General features: G+C 41.8%; 1 protein-coding gene across 1 annotated transcript in view; it reads right to left on the reverse strand.

Annotated features, from left to right (window-relative positions):
• FARP1 (FERM, ARH/RhoGEF and pleckstrin domain protein 1) overlaps positions 1 to 21,239 on the reverse strand; it is a 424,664-nt gene that overhangs the window by 209,035 nt on the left and 194,390 nt on the right. Inside the window, 2 exon segments of the mRNA XM_030201356.1 lie at positions 143 to 257; positions 13,921 to 14,018. Coding sequence (XP_030057216.1) covers positions 143 to 257; positions 13,921 to 14,018 — 213 coding nt within the window.

Consider the following 21,239-nt stretch of genomic DNA (forward strand, 5'->3'; position numbering starts at 1 on the left):
GTGGAAAAATATATTTCTGCCTTTAATCCTGACATCTTGTCAATAAACGTGCGTGCTCCCAATTAGAATGCCAGATGATGAATGGGGTTACTGAGATTAAAACCAGCTCTAAAGCACACAGAGACAGAGGAGGCATACTTACACATGATTACGGTGAAATTCCATAATTTTGTCTTCTAATGTTTCTTGCTGAGGTATATATTTGTTGTTTGCTAGGTGCTCTCCAGAAACATTTTCATCAAAATCTCCAATCTCAGCTACAGAAATATAAAAATCAGTTACCAAATAAATAAAATCCCAGATTCACATTGCTCATGAAACCTACAAGCTGAGCACAGAGCACAAAGGTTAGTATGTTTTTCCATGAATGCAGCAGTGTGCAATTGCCATTTTTTTCTTAGTTAAAACTGCTCTTTGTTTTCAGAAAGATGGCATTGCAATCTTAAGAACATTCCCTGAGTCTCTGTTCATTTTATTGGAGTGAGTGCTTCAGCTTGCTGCCACATATACACTGTGTCCGGAAAAAAGTGAGCCCCCCTAAACATTTTGCAATAACAACCGCAAACCTGCACCAAATTTTACGTGCACAAAGTGACATCTATTTCAAACAATGTTGTGTGTTTTTGTAGAAATCCATCTTAATGTTACTCAGCTGTCAAATTTTAAATAACACTACACAAAAGTTAGAGTTTCTAACATAGTTAATGTCAACCTGAACAGTCCGAACATTTAAATCTGATCTTTTAGCACTGTAACAATACTTATTCAGGAATCTAATAAAACAATACTTCCTCAATATTAAATCCAAGCAATCTTAAAGAAAGTTCTTACATTGATAATAACATTATATATTTAATGCAAGTTTATTCATTTCAAACATCTCTCTTCAATAGTAATAAAGCACAGCAATCTAATAAAAAACGTATAAAACAAAAACCAACACTCATTCCCCATATATATAACATCGTTAAAATAACATTTTCAATCCTTAGGAGTCAGTCCCTTACAGGGATGCTGTTGTAGCGATTGGCCATGCTATAGCTTAGATTTGCATAAAATCAGGAAACAGTTTGTTCCGGAACACGCATGAGCAAAGGTGCTTTATGTAGCAATGGAACATTAGATGGGTTGAACTTCTCAGCTATGCTGTGCTAAGAGTGTCGGATTGTTCGATATTTGGTGAGTGTGATTGGATTTATACATACTGGTATTGTAAACTAAGAATTGTATAATTTAATGTAATGACTTTGTATGCACAGGCTGACAGCTCCTGATGACGCCTACGGGGCGAAACAAGCTTTGTGTCGGGCTGGAAAATCACTATAAGAGAGGAATAATAGAATGTGCAACCATTGCCCAACCTTATGCAAACTAATGGACTGACGAAGGATTTCTGTGTGTGAAGATTATTTCAACTGATGGGAAGAAACTGACCAATTTGGACTGTTTTTAAACATTTGTAGTGTGCTGATTGGTTTACCTCAGTATTTTCACCATGGACTGACTCCTAAGGATTGAAAATGTTATTTTAACGATGTTATATATGTGGGGAATGAGTGTTGGTTTTTGTTTTATACATTTTTGATGAGACTGCTGTGCTTTATTACTACTGAAGAGAGATTTTTGAAATGAATAAACTTGCATTAAATATATGTTATTACCAATGTAAAAACTTTAAGATTGCTTGGCTTTTAGCAATGTATCCATTTTCAACTCTTGAGTACTTTAATTAAAACTTGATCTTCTTTTGACATTTTGTTTATCAGTGTGCAATGCTATCACAAATGATGTCAGCAAGTAAGTAAATAATTAACTCATGTCAAAAAGTGAGATTTGTGACATGTTTGTAAAAATGAAAAATCTTGAACGAAACGAGGGATTCTTATGTAATTTGGAGTCAGTGAAGCAAATAAATTTCTTCAGGTATATTAGTGAAAGAAGAATGACTAAAAAGGGAATTGTGAGACTAAAAGATACAGCGAACCGCTATGTAGATAATGATGAAGAAAAAGCCAATTTGCTAAATAGATACTTTTGTTCTGTTTTCACGGAAGAAAATCCTGGAGAAGGACCATGAGGGACTGGCAAAAGTACACCTGAGAATGGAATGAATATAGCACCGTTCACGGAAGAGAATGTGTATCAACAACTTGGAAAGCTAAAGGTGGACAAAGCCATGGGACCGGACGGGATCCACCCCAGAATATTGAGGGAGCTCAGAGAGGTTCTGGCGGGTCCTCTTAAAGATTTGTTTAATAAATCCTTGGAGACGGGAGAGGTTCCGAGGGACTGGAGAACGGCGGAGGTGGTCCCTCTTCACAAAAGTGGTGATAGGGAAGAAGCTGGAAACTACAGGCCGGTAAGCCTCACTTCGGTTATTGGAAAAGTAATGGAAGCCATGCTGAAGGAAAGGATAGTGAATTTCCTGGAAACCAATAAGTTGCAAGATCCGAGACAACATGGTTTTACCAGAGGGAAATCGTGCCAAAGGAATCTCATTGAATTCTTTGATTGGGTAACTGGAGAATTGAATCATCGACGTGCTATAGACGTAATCTACTTAGATTTTAGCAAAGCTTTTGACACGGTTCCCCACAGGAGGCTCTTAAATAAACTAGATGGGCTGAAGATAGGTCCCGAAGTGGTGAACTGGATTAGGAACTGGTTGACGGACAGACGACAGAGGGTGGTGGTAAATGGAGTTCGCTCGGAGGAGGGAAAGGTGAGTAGTGGAGTGCCTCAGGGATCGGTGCTGGGGCCGATTCTGTTCAATATATTTGTGAGTGACATTGCCGAAGGGTTAGAAGGTAAAGTTTGCCTATCTGCGGATGATACTAAGATTTGCAACAGAGTGGACACCCGGGAGGGAGTGGAAAGCATGAAAAGGGATCTGAAGAAGCTAGAATAATGGTCTAAGGTTTGGCAATTAAAATTCAATGCGAAGAAATGCAAAGTGATGCATTTAGGGAGTAGAAACCCACGAGAGACTTATGTGTTAGGCGGTGAGAGTCTGATAGGTACTGAGGGGGAGAGGGATCTTGGGGTGATAGTATCCGAGGATCTGAAGGCGACGAAACAGTGTGACAAGGTGGTGGCCGTAGCGAGAAGGTTGCTAGGCTGTATAGAGAGAGGTGTGATCAGCAGAAGAAAGGAAGTGTTGATGCCTCTGTACAAGTCGTTGGTGAGGCCCCACCTGGAGTATTGTGTTCAGTTTTGGAGGCCGTACCTTGCGAAGGATGTTAAAAAAACGGAAGTGGTGCAAAGAAAAGCTACGAGAATGGTATGGGATTTGCGTTCCAAGACGTATGAGCAGAGACTTGCTGACCTGAACATGTATACCCTGGAGGAAAGGAGGAACAGGGGTGATATGATACAGACGTTCAAATATTTGAAAGGTATTAATCCGCAAAAAAATCTTTTCCGGAGATGGAAAGGCGGTAGAACGAGAGGACATGAAATGAAATTGAAGGGGGGCAGACTCAAAAAAAATGTCAGGAAGTATTTTTTCATGGAGAGGGTGGTGGATGCTTGGAATGCCCTCCCGCGGGAGGTGGTGGAGATGAAAACGGTAACGGAATTCAAACATGCGTGGGATATGCATAAAGGAATTCTATGCAGTAGGAATGGATCCTCAGAAGCTTAGCCAAAATTGGGTGGCGGAGCAGGTGGGGGAAGAGAGGTTGGTGGTTGGGAGGCGAGGATAGTGGAGGGCAGACTTATACGGACTGTGCCAGAGTGATGGGAGGCGGAACTGGTGGTTGGAAGGCAGGAAATACTGCTGGGCAGACTTGTACGGTCTGTGCCCTGAAAAAGGCAGGTACAAATCAAGGTAAGGTATACACATATGAGTTTATCTTGTTGGGCAGACTGGATGGACCAGGCAGGTCTTTTTCTGCCGTCATCTACTATGTTACTATGTGCACATACAATTTTAGGGGGCTCACTTTTTTCCGGACACAGTGTACATTAATCCACTTGTGGTAATGTCTCCAAATGGGTTAACTCACCAGTGAGGAAACTGCAGGGCTACCATGGACCAAGGAAAGGTTTTGCTGTTTTATCATAATTTGCAAAGGACACCCTGGACATTAGTACACTTCTGTGAATCACACTACAGACCTGACAGTGTTTGCTGGAGGTCATTATCTAGCTTATTTTCAAAAGGGAAGGACGCCCATCTTCCGACACAAATCAGGAGATGGGCATCCTTCTCCCAAGGTCGACCTAATCGAAAGCCGTTTTTTTTGCGTCCTCAACTGCTTTCCGTCGCAGGGACGACCAAAGTTCACGGGGGCGTGTCGGCAGTGTACCAAAGGCAGGAATTTGGAAAACGTCCAAATTCTGACTTAGACGTTTCTTTCGAAAATACCCCTCAAAATAATTATAGTTCAGTTTTCATAAAGCAGTGGATTCCAAACTATAGGTCAAGACCCCAAATGTCATCACACCATCGATAAATGGGCTCAAAGACAGAGCTACCCCTCTCTGGACCTCTGTGCACTGGTGACGGTCAAAGCTCTGGCAGTAAGTGGACGTTTACAGGCCCTGCCCAGTCTTTCTGAGTGGGCTTCCTGTTAAGACAGGAAACTCATGCAGAGTACTGGGGTTTGTGAGCACACACTGACACACAAAGCTCTGGGCTGACTCTTGCTGTTTCTCTTCATCTTCACTTACTACATTTAGCAGACACTACAATCAACTGGTCTGTAGCGACTCACAAAACATCCAGCAATAATACTCTATAAATGATAAAATACAAATACCCCTTCTGTCATACTTCACCATAAACGTATGTGAAGAAAAAACCTCCATACTTTCACATATTTGCAGAATAATCTAATATCCAATATTAATCTTACTTCCTATAGTACATTCCACAGAAATGGCACCACCAAATCAAGTGCTTGTTGTAAGTAAACTGAAAACAAGCCCTCTTCCTTATGGGAATAATGAATCACTTATTCTGCACTGGCTGGAGAGCTGAGGCAGAGAACTATATTTACATCAGTTCCTAAAAATCTCTCTATTCTAATCTCAGCATTTATATTCCACTTATATCAGCAAGGAATCAAAGTGGGTTACAGAACTTAATTAAAATTAAAAAAAAACTTACTAACCGGAATTTTGAACCAATAGTTTATGGTTTATTGTAATTTAATATACTGTCTTTCATACAGAACACAGCAAAGCGGTTCACAGACAACCATAATTTATTAGAGAAAGGAAAGGAAAGCCATCTATAGACAGGATAGTATAGCAAGAGAAAAAGGTAGAGAATTAGACATAGGAAGACATGTTGGCACTGGTGTGTCTTTCAGTTAACTGCTGACCTACAACCCCAAGAAGACATGGGTAAAATGGGATGCTTTCAACTGTGACCTAAATTTAAAATAAGACAGTTGCTGTTGAAGAGACAAAGGGAGAGAGTTTCATAATGTTGAAGCCATAAAGAAAAACACACTATGTCTTGTAGACTTATGACAAACAAACAAAAAAGCTAGTAAGGGGATAGACAGCCTAAACAGGGTAAAATGAGACATTAAGTTTCCGGTTCTGGGCATGATTAGTTGAGCGACAGGGTTGGCTAACCTGTTTTAAATTCTGACCCAAAGAAAGCTATTGGGGGGGGGGGGGGGGAGAGGAGAGTTGAGGAACTAAATGGTTTCTTTGTATAGTTTCCAAAAACGTGTGCTCTACTTGTATAGAGTAACTGGTAAGGAGATTGTGAGCCTCACAGTATGGTGCCTCAGCTGCATTTTTGATTCTTCTGCATGTTAAAAGCTATTGAGAAGGTTCTGAGCTCTTCTGGCTTTGACACGTGCACCAGCGGGGATTGAAACATGGTTTGTAGATGAGATACATTCAGTGAATCTAGGCTTATGGTAGTATTCCTAACTGGAAAGGGAATATCCTTGTCTTTTAAGTGCTTCAAGATCCATAGAGCAGAGGCCCATTTAGTGAAAACAATAAATTTTTCAAGAGTTCCATTCCATTGCTAACTTATATCCCCCTTAAATCAACCAAGGAATCAAAGTGGGTTACATGAAAAATAAAAACTAATAGAGAGAACCCTAACACTTACCAAACAGATAAGATTTCAAAAGCATTTCTAAACATTAAATAGGTAGGAATTATTTGAATAGAAACAGGGATAATATTCCACATTTTACAAGACTGATATGCAAATGAACTATCATGGATTTGTTTATATCGCACATTTTTAACAAAGGAGAAACCAGGTAGAACGAACTAGAAGGGTAAGTTAATAGCTGATTATGAGAAACTGGGCAACTACCTGTAAAGATCTTATAAACTAAACAAGCTACTTTAAAGTGCACTTGTGCTTTTACTGGTAGCCAATGAAGTTCTCTTAAAATAGGTCATACCTAATTAAATTTCTTACATCCAAATATCAATCTAGCTGCAGTGCTTTGCAGCAACTGTAGTTGACTCCACAACTTTTTACGTATACCAGCATACAGAACACTGCAATAAACAATCTGTGAGAGAATTACCATTTGTACTATCACACGAAACTGTTCCGAAAAAAAGAATGCACTGCCCTCAACTGACGTGACTTAAAAAAATATTTTACACAGGTTATTTTACTGATATTCCATATTCAATTGTGTATCAAGTACTACACCCAATACCCGTGAAGATATTTCAAACTTAAGTATCTCTCCTGAGTTTAAAATAATAAATGTTGGCATATCTAGTAATGTATTGCAAAAACAGAGTAATTTCATTTTGTCTGTATTAAGCTTTAAATAATTTTTAGATAACCAATTTCATGTCTTATTTATACAGTCCAATATCAATTTATAACCCTCTTCAAATCCAGAAATGATAGGCACTAATATGAAATATCACCCACATAGGAATAAACATCATATAGAGAAGAAACCAAATAAGATCCCAATGAACTGATGAAAATATTAAATAAAATTGGGGATAGAGGCAAGCCCTGCGGGACTCCATAATTAGGTGACCAACTACTTAAAAAAATATTATTCTTTTTAACTGTATATCTTCTATTAAAAACAAACAAACCTTGAAACCAGTTAAAAACTGCACCAGAAATTCCTAGGTCACCTAGCTTACTCAGCAATGCAACATGGTCTACAATATCAAATGCACCGGATTCATCGAATTGGAGTAGAATAAATGGTATTTTTTTGACTCAGAAACAATTTCACCCTTGACACTAAAGTTATCAACAAAGCCTCTGTACTATGTATGGTTCTAAAACCATATTGTGTATCATGCAAACATTGAAATTTATCCAAATAAATCATTGTTTGAGTTGCAACCAAAGATTCAACAAGCTTAGCTGTCCACGGTATACTTGCTATAGGATGAAAACTGGAGGAAACTTAAATCTGCTCCTTCTGATTTTGGAGTAGGTGTCAAAATTATTTCTCTTTGCTCAGAAGGAAACATTCCTTCCCCAAGCAGTGAACTGACAAAAATGGTCAACCAACCTATGACTTCATTAGGGACACTTCAACAAATAAGAGATATATGATTGTCTATTGCATATGTTTGATTTATTCTTACTGTACACCACCTTGAGTGAATTCTTTCAAAAAGGCAGTAAATAAATCCTAATAAATAAACAAATAATAATCAAGAGATGAGTGGTTAAAGCATATTTTGATTGTTGTATCTCTAAAAGAGTGGTTCTCAAGCTTTCAGTCAGGAAACATCTGACATACAATGCTTGCACATGTGATACCTTGCAGAAATGACCCTCATGGACCATTGGTCTGACACAGTAAAGCAGTTAAATGTAACATGCTCTGTATCCACAAAACACTACCTCACCACCCTGGACGACAGGTGCAGATCAGAACTAGAACATAATCTCTCCACCCTTCTGGAAGAGTGTGGAGCGAATGAGTTGACTTTGCTTTCTAGCTCCAGGATTAACTGCAGTCCTGGGCCCCTGACCTGAGCTAACAAATTTATTGTGTACCAGGGAAAATCTCAAGTTCTAAGTTATTGGAGTGGAGGAGTAGCCTAATGGTTTGCAGAGGCCTGAGAACCAAGGGAACTGGGTTCAATTCCCACTGCAGTTCTTTGTGACTCTGGCAAGTCACTTAACCGTCCATTGCTTGTGGTACAAAAATAAGTAGTTGTATATAATATGAAAACTGCTTTGATCGTAACCACAAAAAGGCAGTATATCAAATCCCATCCACTTTCCCTTTCTAAGTTTATACTACTATGTGAACTATAACCAACCTGAAAGAACCTGGATTATATATGTAAAATAGTTTTGACTTCTTACATTTAATTTCAATCTAATTAGCGTTAAACTTTCATTACTGAAAATCCATTAATATATACATTTCCTCTCTACCATCGTCCTTCACTGGCAGCAGCACTTGCAAGGCACTGCTGCTGTATACACACACTTTGGAATCAAGGAAAGGTTGAGAATGCAGAACTGGCGTCCCTGAAGATTTTTTGAAACAGGGATTCCTGTTGGATGGCTTTGGAGCAGACAGTAGTGAAGCGAGGAAATATAGATTTCAAGTTAAGTTATTGCCCCCGTCTGGTACTCTCCTATACGTCTGGTGCTCTGCTATTTTACTGTTTGTACTTTTATGTTTGATTTTGTACATTTCTGATTGCATTTCATTTTTAGGGTTCCTTCATAAGAGGGTTACAGAGATGTTCACTTAAGTTTTTCACACTCATTTTGAAGAGTTTTGAAATAAAGTTGGAAAGGTTCCGGAACGAGTACAGACGATGTATAGAGTATAATAGTGAGTTGCTGTGATGGCTACTCACTAATAACAGGCTCTGCTATGGGAACAGCCTATACTGATTTCTCCTTTTGTTTCCCTTCCTTAATTGTTTAGGTGTGATATTTAATTTCACTGAAGTGTGGAATCCAGTTTGGAGTGTCCTATATTCCCTAAGGGATTGACTATTGTTTATTTTTGGATAAGTAGGGGCAGAAAAAGGAGATGAGCAACATATGGTGAATGGGGTTTTACTATTTCACTTTCATCATCTTTTTTTTGGGGGGGGGGGGGGGGGGGGGGGATGTGATTTTTTTTTTCAAGTGTTAAAAACTGAGCCATTATTGAATAAAGGTTTAAAAAGCACTGTCATACATATTCAAAGTGCTTTTATAAGATGCAAACAAGTCCACAGTAAAACATTTAGGGCCCTATTTACTAAGCCGCGCTGTAGGCGCACTAACTTTTTACTGCGGGCTAAAAATTAACAAGCACTAATGCTAGAGACACCCATATATTCCTATGGTGTCCTGAACCATAAAATAACTTTACAACAGTAACTGAGAATTATGAGCAAAGCTAGGCCACTGTTAACAGGCTATGAACAGGTTAAGAGTCACTAAGAAGCTAAATAATAAGAATTACACAGAATGTGAATATCATGTCAGCTATGGAGTCATAACAGAGATATGTGTGGCAGGAGAATACTGCACATGAATATAGTAATGTAAGGGGAAAATTGCTGCTGACCATGAAAGCAGATAATGAAGAGAGACAACTTTGGTTGCTGGGAAGATGGTTTTTGATAAGCAAATATGTTATGAAGAACTTTGCTTCTGTAAGATAGAATTTACTAGAATATGCTGGAATATGTTAGAATATGCTGACTTTGTACTTCCAATACTAGCCTATGAGAGAAAAGGGTATAAAAGGAGAATCATGGACAGAGACAATCAGAGAGCTAATGTCAGAGGTCACGTTTGTGTCCCGGCTGCGGTCTCGTATGAGAATTAATTAATTATATTACTTATTCTAATTGTATTCCTGCTTGGTAAGTGTAATAAACAATTACTGATTATTCTCATATTACTAAAGCCTTCTGTGTCTTTCTGTCTCTCCACCTGGTGGCATTAGGACCATAATCCCTGGAGTCTGGACATTCCAGGTTACAGGTAACTAGTACCTTTATACCTGGGAGAGGACAGAAAGATAAACAATGGGTATGAAATTGTTCCTGTTTATTCACATTATGTCTTTTGGGTGCCTCGCCAACCTACTACATTTCTTTGAAGTGGTAAATAAACATGAAGATAAAGGTGAGCCAGTCAAAACTATGTATCTGGATTTTCAAAAGGCATGTGACAAAGTATCTCATGAAAGACTCCAGAGGAATCTGGAGAGTCATGGGATAGAAGGTAGTGTTCTACTGTGGATTAAAAACTGGTTAATAGATAGAAAACAGAGACTAGGGTTGAATGGTCAGTATTCTCAATGAAAAAGGGTACATAATGGGGTTCCCCAGGTGTCCGTGCTGGGACCGCTGCTTTTTAACATACTTAAAAATGATGTAGAGATGGGAATAACTAGTGAGGTAATTAAATTTGCTGATGATACAAAGTTATTCAAAGTTGTTATATTGAAAGAGGATTGTGAAAAATTGCAAGAGGACCTTATGAGACTGGGAGACTAGGCATCCAAATGGTAGGTAACGTTTAATGTGAGCAAGTGCAAAGTGATGCATGTGGGAAAGAGGAACCCAAAGTATAGCTACGTGATGCAAGGTTCCACATTAGGAATCACCACCCAGAAAAAGGATGCAGGTGTCATCGTTGATGATAACTTTGAAACCCTCTGCTCAGTGTGTAGCGGTGGCTAAGAAAGAAAATGTTAGGAATTATTAGGAAAGGAATGTAAATCAAAAATGAGAATGTTATAATGCCTTTGTATCGCTCCATGGTGAGACCACACTTCAAATACTGTGTGCCATTCTGGTCACCACATCTCAAAAAAGAAATAGTGGAATTAGAAAAGGTACAGAGAAGGGTAACAAAAATGATCAAGGGGATAGGATGACTTCCTTATGAGGAAAGGCTAAAGTGGCTATGGCTCTTCAGCTTGGAGAAGAGAAAGCTGAGAGGAGACATGATAGAGGTCTGTAAAATACTGAGTGGAGTGGAACAGGTAGACGTGAATGATCTGTTTACTCTTTCCAAAAATACGAAGACTAGGAGGCACGCAAAGAAGCTACTAAGTAATAAATGTAAAACAAACCGTAGAAATATTTCTTTACTCAACATGTAATTAAACTCTGGAATTCGTTGCCAAGGAATGTGTTAAAAGCAGGGTTTTAAAAAGGTTTGGATACATTCCTAAAAGAAAAGTCTATAAGCCATTATTAAGATGGATTTGGGAAAACCCACTGCTTATTTCTAGGATAAGCAGCATAAAGTCTATTTTACTGTTCTGGGATCTTGCCAGATACTTGGATTGGTTACTGTTGAAAGCAGGATACTGGCTTGATGAACAGGCGCCAACTCTGTGGGTGCTTGAGCACTCCCAATATTTTGACCCACCGGAAGTTCCCTTCCTAGCCAGCCCGACCTCTTCTCCCTCAACAATTCTCCACCCTCGCCTTCCTGCGTGCCGCCCAGAATTTAAAACTCATCTTACCTCGGGGTTCTGGCAGCAGCAGAGAAAGGCGAGCAGGCTTGGCGCTTCAACCTTCCCTTCTCTCTCAGTTCTGGTCCCGCCCTCATTTCCTGTTTCCACAAGGGCAGGATCACAGCTGAGAGAGAAGGGGAGGCTGAAGCACCGAGCCTGCTCGCCTTTCACTGCTGCCGCCGGGACCCTGAGGTAAGATGAGTTTTAAATTCTGGATGGCACACAGGAAGGCGAGGGCGGAGGACTGTTGTGGGAGAAGAGGTCGGGCTGGGGTTGGGACTGGCACTCAGAGGAGATGGAAGGGGGGCCTGGAACTCGGAGATGGAAGGGGGGCCTGGAACTCGGAGATGGAAGGGGGGCCTGGAACTCTGAGGAGAGGGAGGGGCGTGCCTGGAACTCTGAGGAGAGGAGAGGGAGGGGGTGCCTGGAACTCGGAGGAGAGGAAGGGTGCCTGGAACTCGGAGGCGAGGGAGGGAGGGGGGTGCCTGGAACTCGGAGGAGAGGGAGGGGAGAGTAGGGGGAAAGGGAGGGGGGAACGGGGGACAGGGGGATGCACCACCTGTTAAAAAAAAAATCAGCAACCCCAATCATTTTGAAAAGTTGGCTCCTATGGCTTGATGGACCTTTGGTCTGTCCCAGTATGGAACCGCTTATCCTGTTTCTGAAAGGGCGGGACCAGAGGCAGAGCTGAGACAGATGGGAAGGCAGTCTGAAGCGCCGCTCGCCTTCACTGCCGACGCCAGAGCCCGGGGTAAGAATTTTTAAATTAGAGCTGGCATGCAGGAAGGCTAGAGGCTGCCAGAGGACAGGTCGTTCTTGCACTTGGAGGGGAGAGAGAGGGAGGGAGGCGCGGGGGCGTGGATTTCGGAGCAGAGGGGAGCATGGAACTCGAAGGGGAGGGGGCTGGAACTTGGAGGAAAGGGGGGCCTTGAACTTGGAGGGAGGGAGGGGGTGATTCTCTACTCACCTCCAACGTTCTGTGGCTGGCTGGTGCTGGCTTTCCTTCCCTCTCACTGATCCTCGGAGGGGGGAGAGAGAGAGGGAAGGAGGCACGGGGGTCTGGAACACGGAGGACAGGGCGGGCATGGAACTCAGAGGGGAGGGAGACCTGGAACTCTACTACTACTACTATTTATCATTTCTATAGCGCTACAAGGCATATGCAGGGGAGGGGAGGGAGGGGGTCTTGGAACTCAAAGGGGAGAGGAGGGAGGGGTCCTGGAACTTGAAGGGAGGGGAGGGGAGGGAGGGGGTCCTGGAACCTGAAGGGGAGGGGAGGGAGGGGGTCCTGGAACTCGAGGGGAAGGAGGGGGCAGTCCTGGAACTCGGAGGAGAGAGAGAGAGAGCGGGAGGGGGGCGTGGAACCTTGCTAGCGTCTGCATTTCTCTCAGAAACGGGCCTCTTTTACTAGTATTCTCATAATTATGTTTTAAGTGGAGAAAAAGAGACCTTCAGTGAGGAAACTGAGAGTGCTGGCGTATTCTGGTTCAATGGAATGAGTGAGAAGCTGCATTGCTGCTAAGCACCGACTGACCCCAACTGACCCTATTTGCTTAGGGCTGGTGTGGAATTAGCATAGAGAGAGGACAGAATTATATATTACCTATATGGTAGTAATATTCAGCCTTATACAGCTAGTGTAGGCATTTACTTCAGGCCTGCTGAATAGCAATCCTAAAGTAAAATGCCTAGGCTATCTATACAGCCTTTGAATATTGCTTTTGTATTAATAGTGGCCAATGGTCAGCAGCAAATACAGATTTGGGACCGCCGACTATCCATACAGTAGCGATGGTGTTTTAAAAAAATTATGCTGACCGCCAGCTTTACTTTACTGCATTTAATGTTTCACCTCACCATAAACTTGAAGCCAATTACAATAAAGTACATGGCAAGTCATCATATGTTACCTAAAACCACATTACACAGCTTCAAAGAAAAATGTCCTATAAAACCAAGCCTTTAAACTTTTTTTTTAAATCGAGCATAACAATGTATCTGAGGAAATTCTAAAAACTGACCCCAAAATATTCTTTTAGGTTCAGCCCAGCGGCTTAATGGCAGTACTGCACACATTGCCATATGGAAGATATGGGTTTGATTCCCAGGTCAGGCCATTTGATCCTTGGGCTAACCCAGGCTAGGAATGTCACTGATGTAATATCCAAAGGTCCTGCAAGGAGGAAGTCGGAAGTCCCAGTTATTATGCCACAGTGATACCGAGAGGTCAGATTTAAGGTCCATGATTGAAGGGTTCTCAGTCAGCCCAGGTGCAAGACCCTAGACAAGAACTGTTACTGCAATGACTGAGCTAAGTGAGTTGGAAGGAGATATATAGGCCCATTGAGTCAGACCCTAGTCCTTATTACCACTGAGATAATTACAAAGAAGCAGGAGAAAATTGCCAGGCCCTCTCAAATAAATAAAGCACCACTGCTAATACGAACAACAGCAGTATAGTTTTCTAGTTGTACTGAAATAATTTTTAAAAGTGAACAGAACTTACATTGTACAATGTGTGAGATCAGGAGGGCAGCACTTGTATCGTTACAGGTTAGATTGCCTTGGGCCAGATCCTGCTTCACCTGCAATGCAAACAAGTACCTGCAAACACAACATTACAAAAAAAAATATTAGCTTAATACAAGCCTGTGTGTTACCAATCCCATGATGCATTCTTGCTAACAGAATGCTCCAATGAATGTAACTGACACAGACTGATCCATTTTCTAAAAGGTACAGTGATTAAGATCAAGATTTGTCCAGCATTCCCACCACACGTGGGAAGTTATGGCACCAATAATCAATTTGCCGTAATAAAGGTCATCGCCGTAATAAAGGATGCTGGAGCTACTGCCTCACTGGATTTTTCCCTCGCTTTGCCTTTTGTCTGTTTGTTGTATGCTAGGACCAGGCTAATGATCTTGTCTTAGTTTAATTAACAAGATACCTAGCGACTGTTATATGTTTGAGACTATGTATATGGATGCTGGTAATATACTTGTCGATTATTATGTGCTCAAGACTATGTATGTGGATACTGTAACCCGCCTTAGACAAAGGTGGGATATAAATGTAGTAAATAAATACCCCCCCCTCTCTGTCCAAAGAAGAAAAAAAATACAAAAGGATTTTTTTACCTACAGACTTTGAACTAGCTTTCCAAGTAAAAAGTACATGAATATTTTCTGTTTTAAAAATTATCTAAGAAAAAAATACCCACAAATAACTGTGCATTTATTTTGTGTGAATGAAGTTTTTTGACTAAAGAAAGTGCTTCATTTTGAAAATACAAAAAGTATACTAACGTTAGAGACACCCATTATATTCCTATGGGTGTCTCTAGTGTTAGTGCGTGCTAATTTGTAGCGCATGCTCAAAGGTGTGCGCGCCTACAGCGTGGCTTAGTAAACAGGCCTCTACATGTTGTAGCAGTCCCCAGTACCTCCCCCCAAATGCAGGTAAAAGAACAAATATAGTTGCACTACATCTGTACTTTTTATATGCCCACAGGGTGGGTAAGTTTCAAAAAGCTCATCTTCTACACAAAAAGCAGCAGAAGAAATGGTTTTCAAAATTGCCCTCCAATTATTTGAACCAACAGAGTCTGAAAAAAAGATGAGAAAATTTCCTCTTGGTTATTTGATAGCTTTATGACATCATAAAAATCCTATGTTACTCAAAAATCACCGAAAACGTACAGCACACCTTTATAAACTGTCTCACACTTGGTAGAATATAATAGAGAGCAAGCGCCCCAATACTTAGGGGACCTTTTAATTTTACTAAGTTGCAGTAAGCACTTACACATGCTTACCACAGGTTAAAAAGCATTACCACAGGGCACACTGAGGAATCACACAGTAGTTTTGGGATTCACCACGCGCTACCCATGTGCTAAAAAAAATAGATTTTATTTTTTACTGCTGGGAATGCGTACGGGGAGCAGAGAGTAGGTGTATTCTGTGCTAATCGGTTAGCGCAGCTACATCACTGCATGCAGATTAGCATGTGAGCCCCAAGGGTGTAGCCAGACAGCAGATTTGGGGTGGGCCTAGGCAAGAAGTGGGTGGGCACCAAATGTTCTCCCCCCCACCAAGCCAAAAAAATATCTCAGCTGGTGGGAAAATGCTTCTCCCCATCTTGGTAGTCTGCAGCAGGTATGGGCTAAAAACTGAGCATGCGCAGGTGCCGGTATCTTGGAGAGTTGCGTTTTCGTTACCATCAGGGAGAAGTCTTCAGCTGGCAGAGCTTGGGATCCCTACCAGCTACCACTAAACATGTGCCTTCATGGACATTATTTTGATATGCCATCCTCTGAGCTTTAGTCCTGTTCTGACCAGCAATCCAAATGATTAAATCCGCTGCCTATTTTGTATTGGATAAGACGCTACAAATTTAAATTAAATGTTGGGGGGAAAAAAAAAACAAAGAATGAAATTTTGTGGTTCAGTGATTTCTCTTGGGAATCAAAGTAGAGTTAACATTAAGGGCTAAATTCTATATATGGCACAAAAAAAGCGCTATTCTATAAGCCATGTTTAAAGTTAGGCACGGTTCATTGAATAGCGCTTATACCCAGGAATCGCACCTAACTTTAAGCACAGCTATACAACAAATGAAACACCCCCATTTACCCCCCACTTTTGTGCCCTCTTTTTCAGATAGAACATAAAGGGCCCCTTTTACAAAAGCCGCGCTAGTGTTTTTAGCCCATGCTAAAAATACGTGTGCGCTAAACATTAGAGACACTCATATATTACTTTGGACGTCTCTAGTGTTTAGCGTGCACTAATCATTAGCGTGTGCTAAAACACTAGTGTGCCTTTGTAAAAGACCCCCAAAGCAAAGATACTTACTTGTAGCAGGTATTCTCCGACAGCAGGCCATTCATCCTCTCATGTGGGTGATGTCATCCACGTTGCCCGGTGAGGAGCTTAAACAGCATGCAGCGTCCCTACCGTGCATGCACAAGTGCTTTCCCACCAACCGTGAGAGCACGGGACCATCAGTACAATACTGTAGAATACTACAAAAAGGAGGGTATGTGAGAATGAATGGCCTGCTATCCTTGGAGAATACCTACTACAGGTAAATATCTTCACTTTTTCCTAGGACAAGCAAGCCATATTCTCTTATGTTGGAATCCCTAGCTATCAGGCTCACTGAAAACAACCACCATAGCTCAACTGGGCCTCGCAATGGCGAGGACAAAATAGGAAGTAACCTGAAACTATATACAACTGGGTGAGACTGCAGCCTGGAACAGAACAAAACGGGCCCAGGGGGGTGGAGTTGGATTCAAGACCCAAACAAATTCTGCAGAACTGTCTGTCCAAATCAACTATCACGTCGGGTATCCTGCTCAAAGCAGTAATGAGATGCCTGGAATAGGCTTCCTGAGCCGTTACGTCTAGCTCCATCCCTGGCCGCCTTCAAATCCGGGCTAAAGGCCTACCTATTTGATGCTGCTTTTGACTCCTAACTTGTCACTTGCTCGTAACCTTATCTTGTCTTCCTCTCTTCAATAGTCCCCCTTTCCCTATGTGTCCTTCTGTCTGTCCTACCCTTATCCTTATTGGTCCTGTCTGTCTGTCCTGATTTAGATTGTAAGCGCTTTTGAGCAGGCACTGTCTTTTCTTCATGTTCAATTGTGAAGAGCTGCGTACGACTGGTAGCGCTATAGAAATTATTTATAGTAGTAGTAGTGAATGTGTGGACTGAAGACCAAGCTGCAGCCTTGCAAATTTCTTCTGTGGAGGCTGACCTTAAGTGGACTACTGATGCAGCCATGGCTCTGATATAGTGAGCCTTGATGTGACCCTCAAGACTCAGCCCAGCCTGGGCATATGTGAATGAAATGCAATCTGCCAGCCAACTTGAGATTGTGCATTTCTCGAAGACAACCCCCATCCTGTTGGGATCAAAAGAAACAAAAAGCTGGGTGGACTGTCTGTAAGGCCTAGCCCGCTCCAAGTAAAAGGCCAATGTTTGTATGCAGTCCAAGATGTGCAGTGCGCTTTCACAAGGACGGGCATGTGGTTTGGAAAAGAATGTTGGACAAACGATCAACTGGTTCAGATAAAACTCAACCTTAGGCAAGGTACGTGCTGAGAATTACTCTGTTATGATGAAATTTTGTGAAGCTGGATCTGCAACCAGGGCCCGAAGCTCACTGACCCTGCGAGCTGAAGTAACAGCCACCACAAACAGGACCTTTCAGGTCAAGTACTTCCGATTACAGGAATCCAGCAACTTAAAAAGAGCTGGATGAGTATGACATTGAGGTCCCATGACACAAGCAGAGGTTTGATAGGGGGCTTTCTCAAAAGCAAACCTCTTTATGAAGCAAACAGCTAGAGGCTGTCCAGAGATGGGTCTACCCTCTAAACTGAGATGGTAAGCACTAATCGAACTAAGGTGAACACTTACAGAGTTTCAGCAAAGTCTTTCCCACCAGAGGGATGGGAGGATACACATACAGAAGACCCGTCCCACAATGAAGGAGGAGGGCATCCTGGAGCCTGGAACAGAACTGAGGGACTTTGTGATTGAGCTGTGTGGCAAAGAGGTCCATGGGGGGGTGCCCCACATTCAGAAGAACTTGCGGGCAACGCCCATGTTGAGTGACCACTCGTGTGGTTGCATGACCCTGCTCAGTCTGTCAGCCAGGCTGTTGGATTTGACCACCAGGTAAGTGGCCTTGAGAAACATCTCATGCTGGAGTGCCCACTGCCACATCCAGATGGCCTCCCGACACAGTGGGCATGATACAGTACCCCCCCTGCTTGTTGGTATAGTACATTGCAACCTGATTGTCTGTTTGAATGAGTACATAAGTATTGCCATACTGGGAAAGACCAAAGGTCTATCAAGCCCAGCATCCTGTTTCCAACAGTGGCCAATCCAGGTCACAAATACCTGGTAAGATCCCAAAAAAGTACAAAACATGTTATACTGCTTATCCCAGAAATAGTGGATTTTCCCCTAGTCCATTTAATAATGGTCTATGGACTTTTCCTTTAGAAAGCCGTCCAAACCTTTTTTTAAACTCCGCTAAGCCTAACTGGCAACGAATTCCAGAGTTTAATTACACAGAGTACAATTTGGCCAAAGAGCCAAGTAGCATTCCAGACTGCCATAGCTCCAGGAGGTTGATCTGAAGGTCTGACCAAGCACCCTGAATGTGAAGCACATCTACATGAGCCCCCATCCCAGACCAAATTGTTCCTAAAGGAGAGAATGAGTCAACTTTGCTGTTACTCGGATGACATCCGCTAGGTTCCCTGAGACTTGGCACCACTGGGAAGATCTAATGTGAAGACATTCCATGGGCATAATATAGACAGTGGAGGCCATGAGCCCAACAATTTCAACATCCTTTCAGCTGTGATCTACTGTCTGGCTCAGACCTGAGTGGCAAGAGCGATAAGCGTGTCCATCCTCAGCACAGGGGGAAAAGCCTGCACCTGCTGCATGTCTACCAAGGCTCCAATGAACTCCAACTGCTGAATGGGATGGAGATGGGACTTGGGGCCCTGCATAGTGACCAGCATCGAGGCAGGTGGAGACCCACTCAATGCGCACCCACTCCCAGTATCTGAGAGAGGCCTCTCAGTCAAACGGACCAATGCACCTTTCCTTCTAGACTCCAAAGTATTTAAAAACGTCAGGCAATCCTGCTCCCACTTCAGAGTATTTACTAGATTTTACTATCAAACAATCAGAGATCAAGCAAAGATATTTCTGTGGAAAAGTTCTTAATTATTTTTGCCAGATGTGAAAAAAAAAAAAAAAAACAACCCGGAACTAATACAAAAGCTTCCAAGCCTGTCCTGGGAATCTCCCGACCAGTCAGGTTTTCTTGATATCCACAATGAACATTCAAAAGACCGATTTGCACACACTGTCTTTGGTTTATGCAAATTTCTCTCATGCATATTCACTGTACATATCCTAAAAACCTGACTGGCTAGCGATTGGGAACCTCTAATACTTTCTGCTGAGAATGTATAGTGCAGATGTAGGAACAAACAAAAGGGAGAGACATCCCTATGCACAAGGACACCAAAGTAGGGATGTCAAACAACCTTCCAAAAGAAAAAGCAAGATGAGACTCCAAAGATGAACATAACATTCAACTTTCATTCAAGCATCAAATTAGACCAAGACTTGACATGGAGCCATGTTTTGGCATGAAATGCCTGCATCAGGAGTCATCAAAGCTTCTTAGTCATTCCTCTGTATAGTATTGTTGGTAATGCACTTTAAAATTCTAGCAGTTATTACGGCAGAAAAGAGCAATGTAAGTATACAGCCAAAGGATTGAACAACAGGAGGCCCTTTCAGATGTAACCGTCAGCACAGCTACACCTCAGTTTAAGTGTGATCATTTACGTCATGTCAATATCAGGTGTAAGTAGGCATGCCTATGTTTGCCAAGTGATGCACGTAATTGATAGTGTTCTATAAGTTACACACATCACTTGGAGACATGGCTCATGGTCTGCCTACATATTACCCTTCCCCACCACAGATAAGTGTTACAGCACTTAGACGCTAATTTAAAGAATAGTGACTAGTACACATTATTTCTTATTAGTATTTATTTACCGTCTTTTTGAAGGAATTCACTCAAAGAGGTGTACAGTAAGAATAGATCAAACATGAAGAGGAGGCAATTAGAGCAGGTACAATATTCGAACAACAATACAAAGTATGGCATGGTATACTACTTTAATGCCTAGATAGGGACCACTGGTGAAATATTCTAATTCTAATGTTGTATTACCACGTGGTATTCAAAATATTCTGCTTCCAACAACTGCTGCTGTAAATCACACTTGTTTATTCTTACTTTTATTAAGAGGACCTCAGATCTTCCCGGCTTGGCTGTTCTATTTAGAACTCTTTTGCATGATATTTTCTTACATGCGCTCAAGCTGTTTTCTGGAAGTATTTATTATCACCGGTCCTATATTTGCTATCAAATTCTTTCAGAGGTCAGGATTCTAAATCACTGGAAAAAAACTCCTACTCGGAGAAAAACCAGTGCTTCCTGCCCTCTGAAACACAGCTTCCCCTTGTATCAAGCAGAATATTTTCTGCAACTGATTCTGTCGTACATTTACATTTACTACTTGCAATGACAACACAATATGTACTAGAACATTAAAATTGGTAGTGAAGGGTAAGGCAAAGTTGTAGCATATAGGTGATTAAGAAAGTAGGAAGAATTAGGAAGCAAGGTGATTGATTTGAAGAAAGTTGCACGTGAGGTCAGAGAGATGGTTAAATATTATCTCAGCTAGGGTAGGAGTGGATAAACATGTCCCGCTGCAGTATGTGCAGCCCAAGTCAATCCTCGTGTGTGTGAGTGAGACTAACAAGTTAGTTACTTCTTCCGTTAAAGGCTTGGTTGAAGAGCCAAGCTTTCATCTGCTTCCTGAAGTAGAGGTAGTCTTGTGTTAAGCAGAGGCTTTCAGGCAATGCATTCCAAAGTGTGGGGGCTACTCCAGAGAAGGCTCGCTTGCGGGTATCACATCGTGTAATGTCTTTTGGAGAGGGTGTAGTTAGTGAAAGTCCTTGGGAGGACCTTAGTGTCCTTGGCGGTGTGTGGAGGATCATCCTACTCTTCAGATACTCGGGGCCATTTCCTTTCAGGGCCTTGAAGATCAGACAGAGTTTTAAATTTAGCCCTGTTTGCAAGTAAATGCTAATTATTAGCATTTACTTGCAAATATGTAAGTGGCGCCTATGTCTAGGTGCTAATTTTAGAATTACCTCCTTAATCACTGGGCTGTGCAACTTGAACCTCTCAGAGGC

This window comes from Microcaecilia unicolor, chromosome 4, assembly GCF_901765095.1.
Source record: "Microcaecilia unicolor chromosome 4, aMicUni1.1, whole genome shotgun sequence".
In the NCBI taxonomy this organism is placed as follows: domain Eukaryota; kingdom Metazoa; phylum Chordata; class Amphibia; order Gymnophiona; family Siphonopidae; genus Microcaecilia; species Microcaecilia unicolor.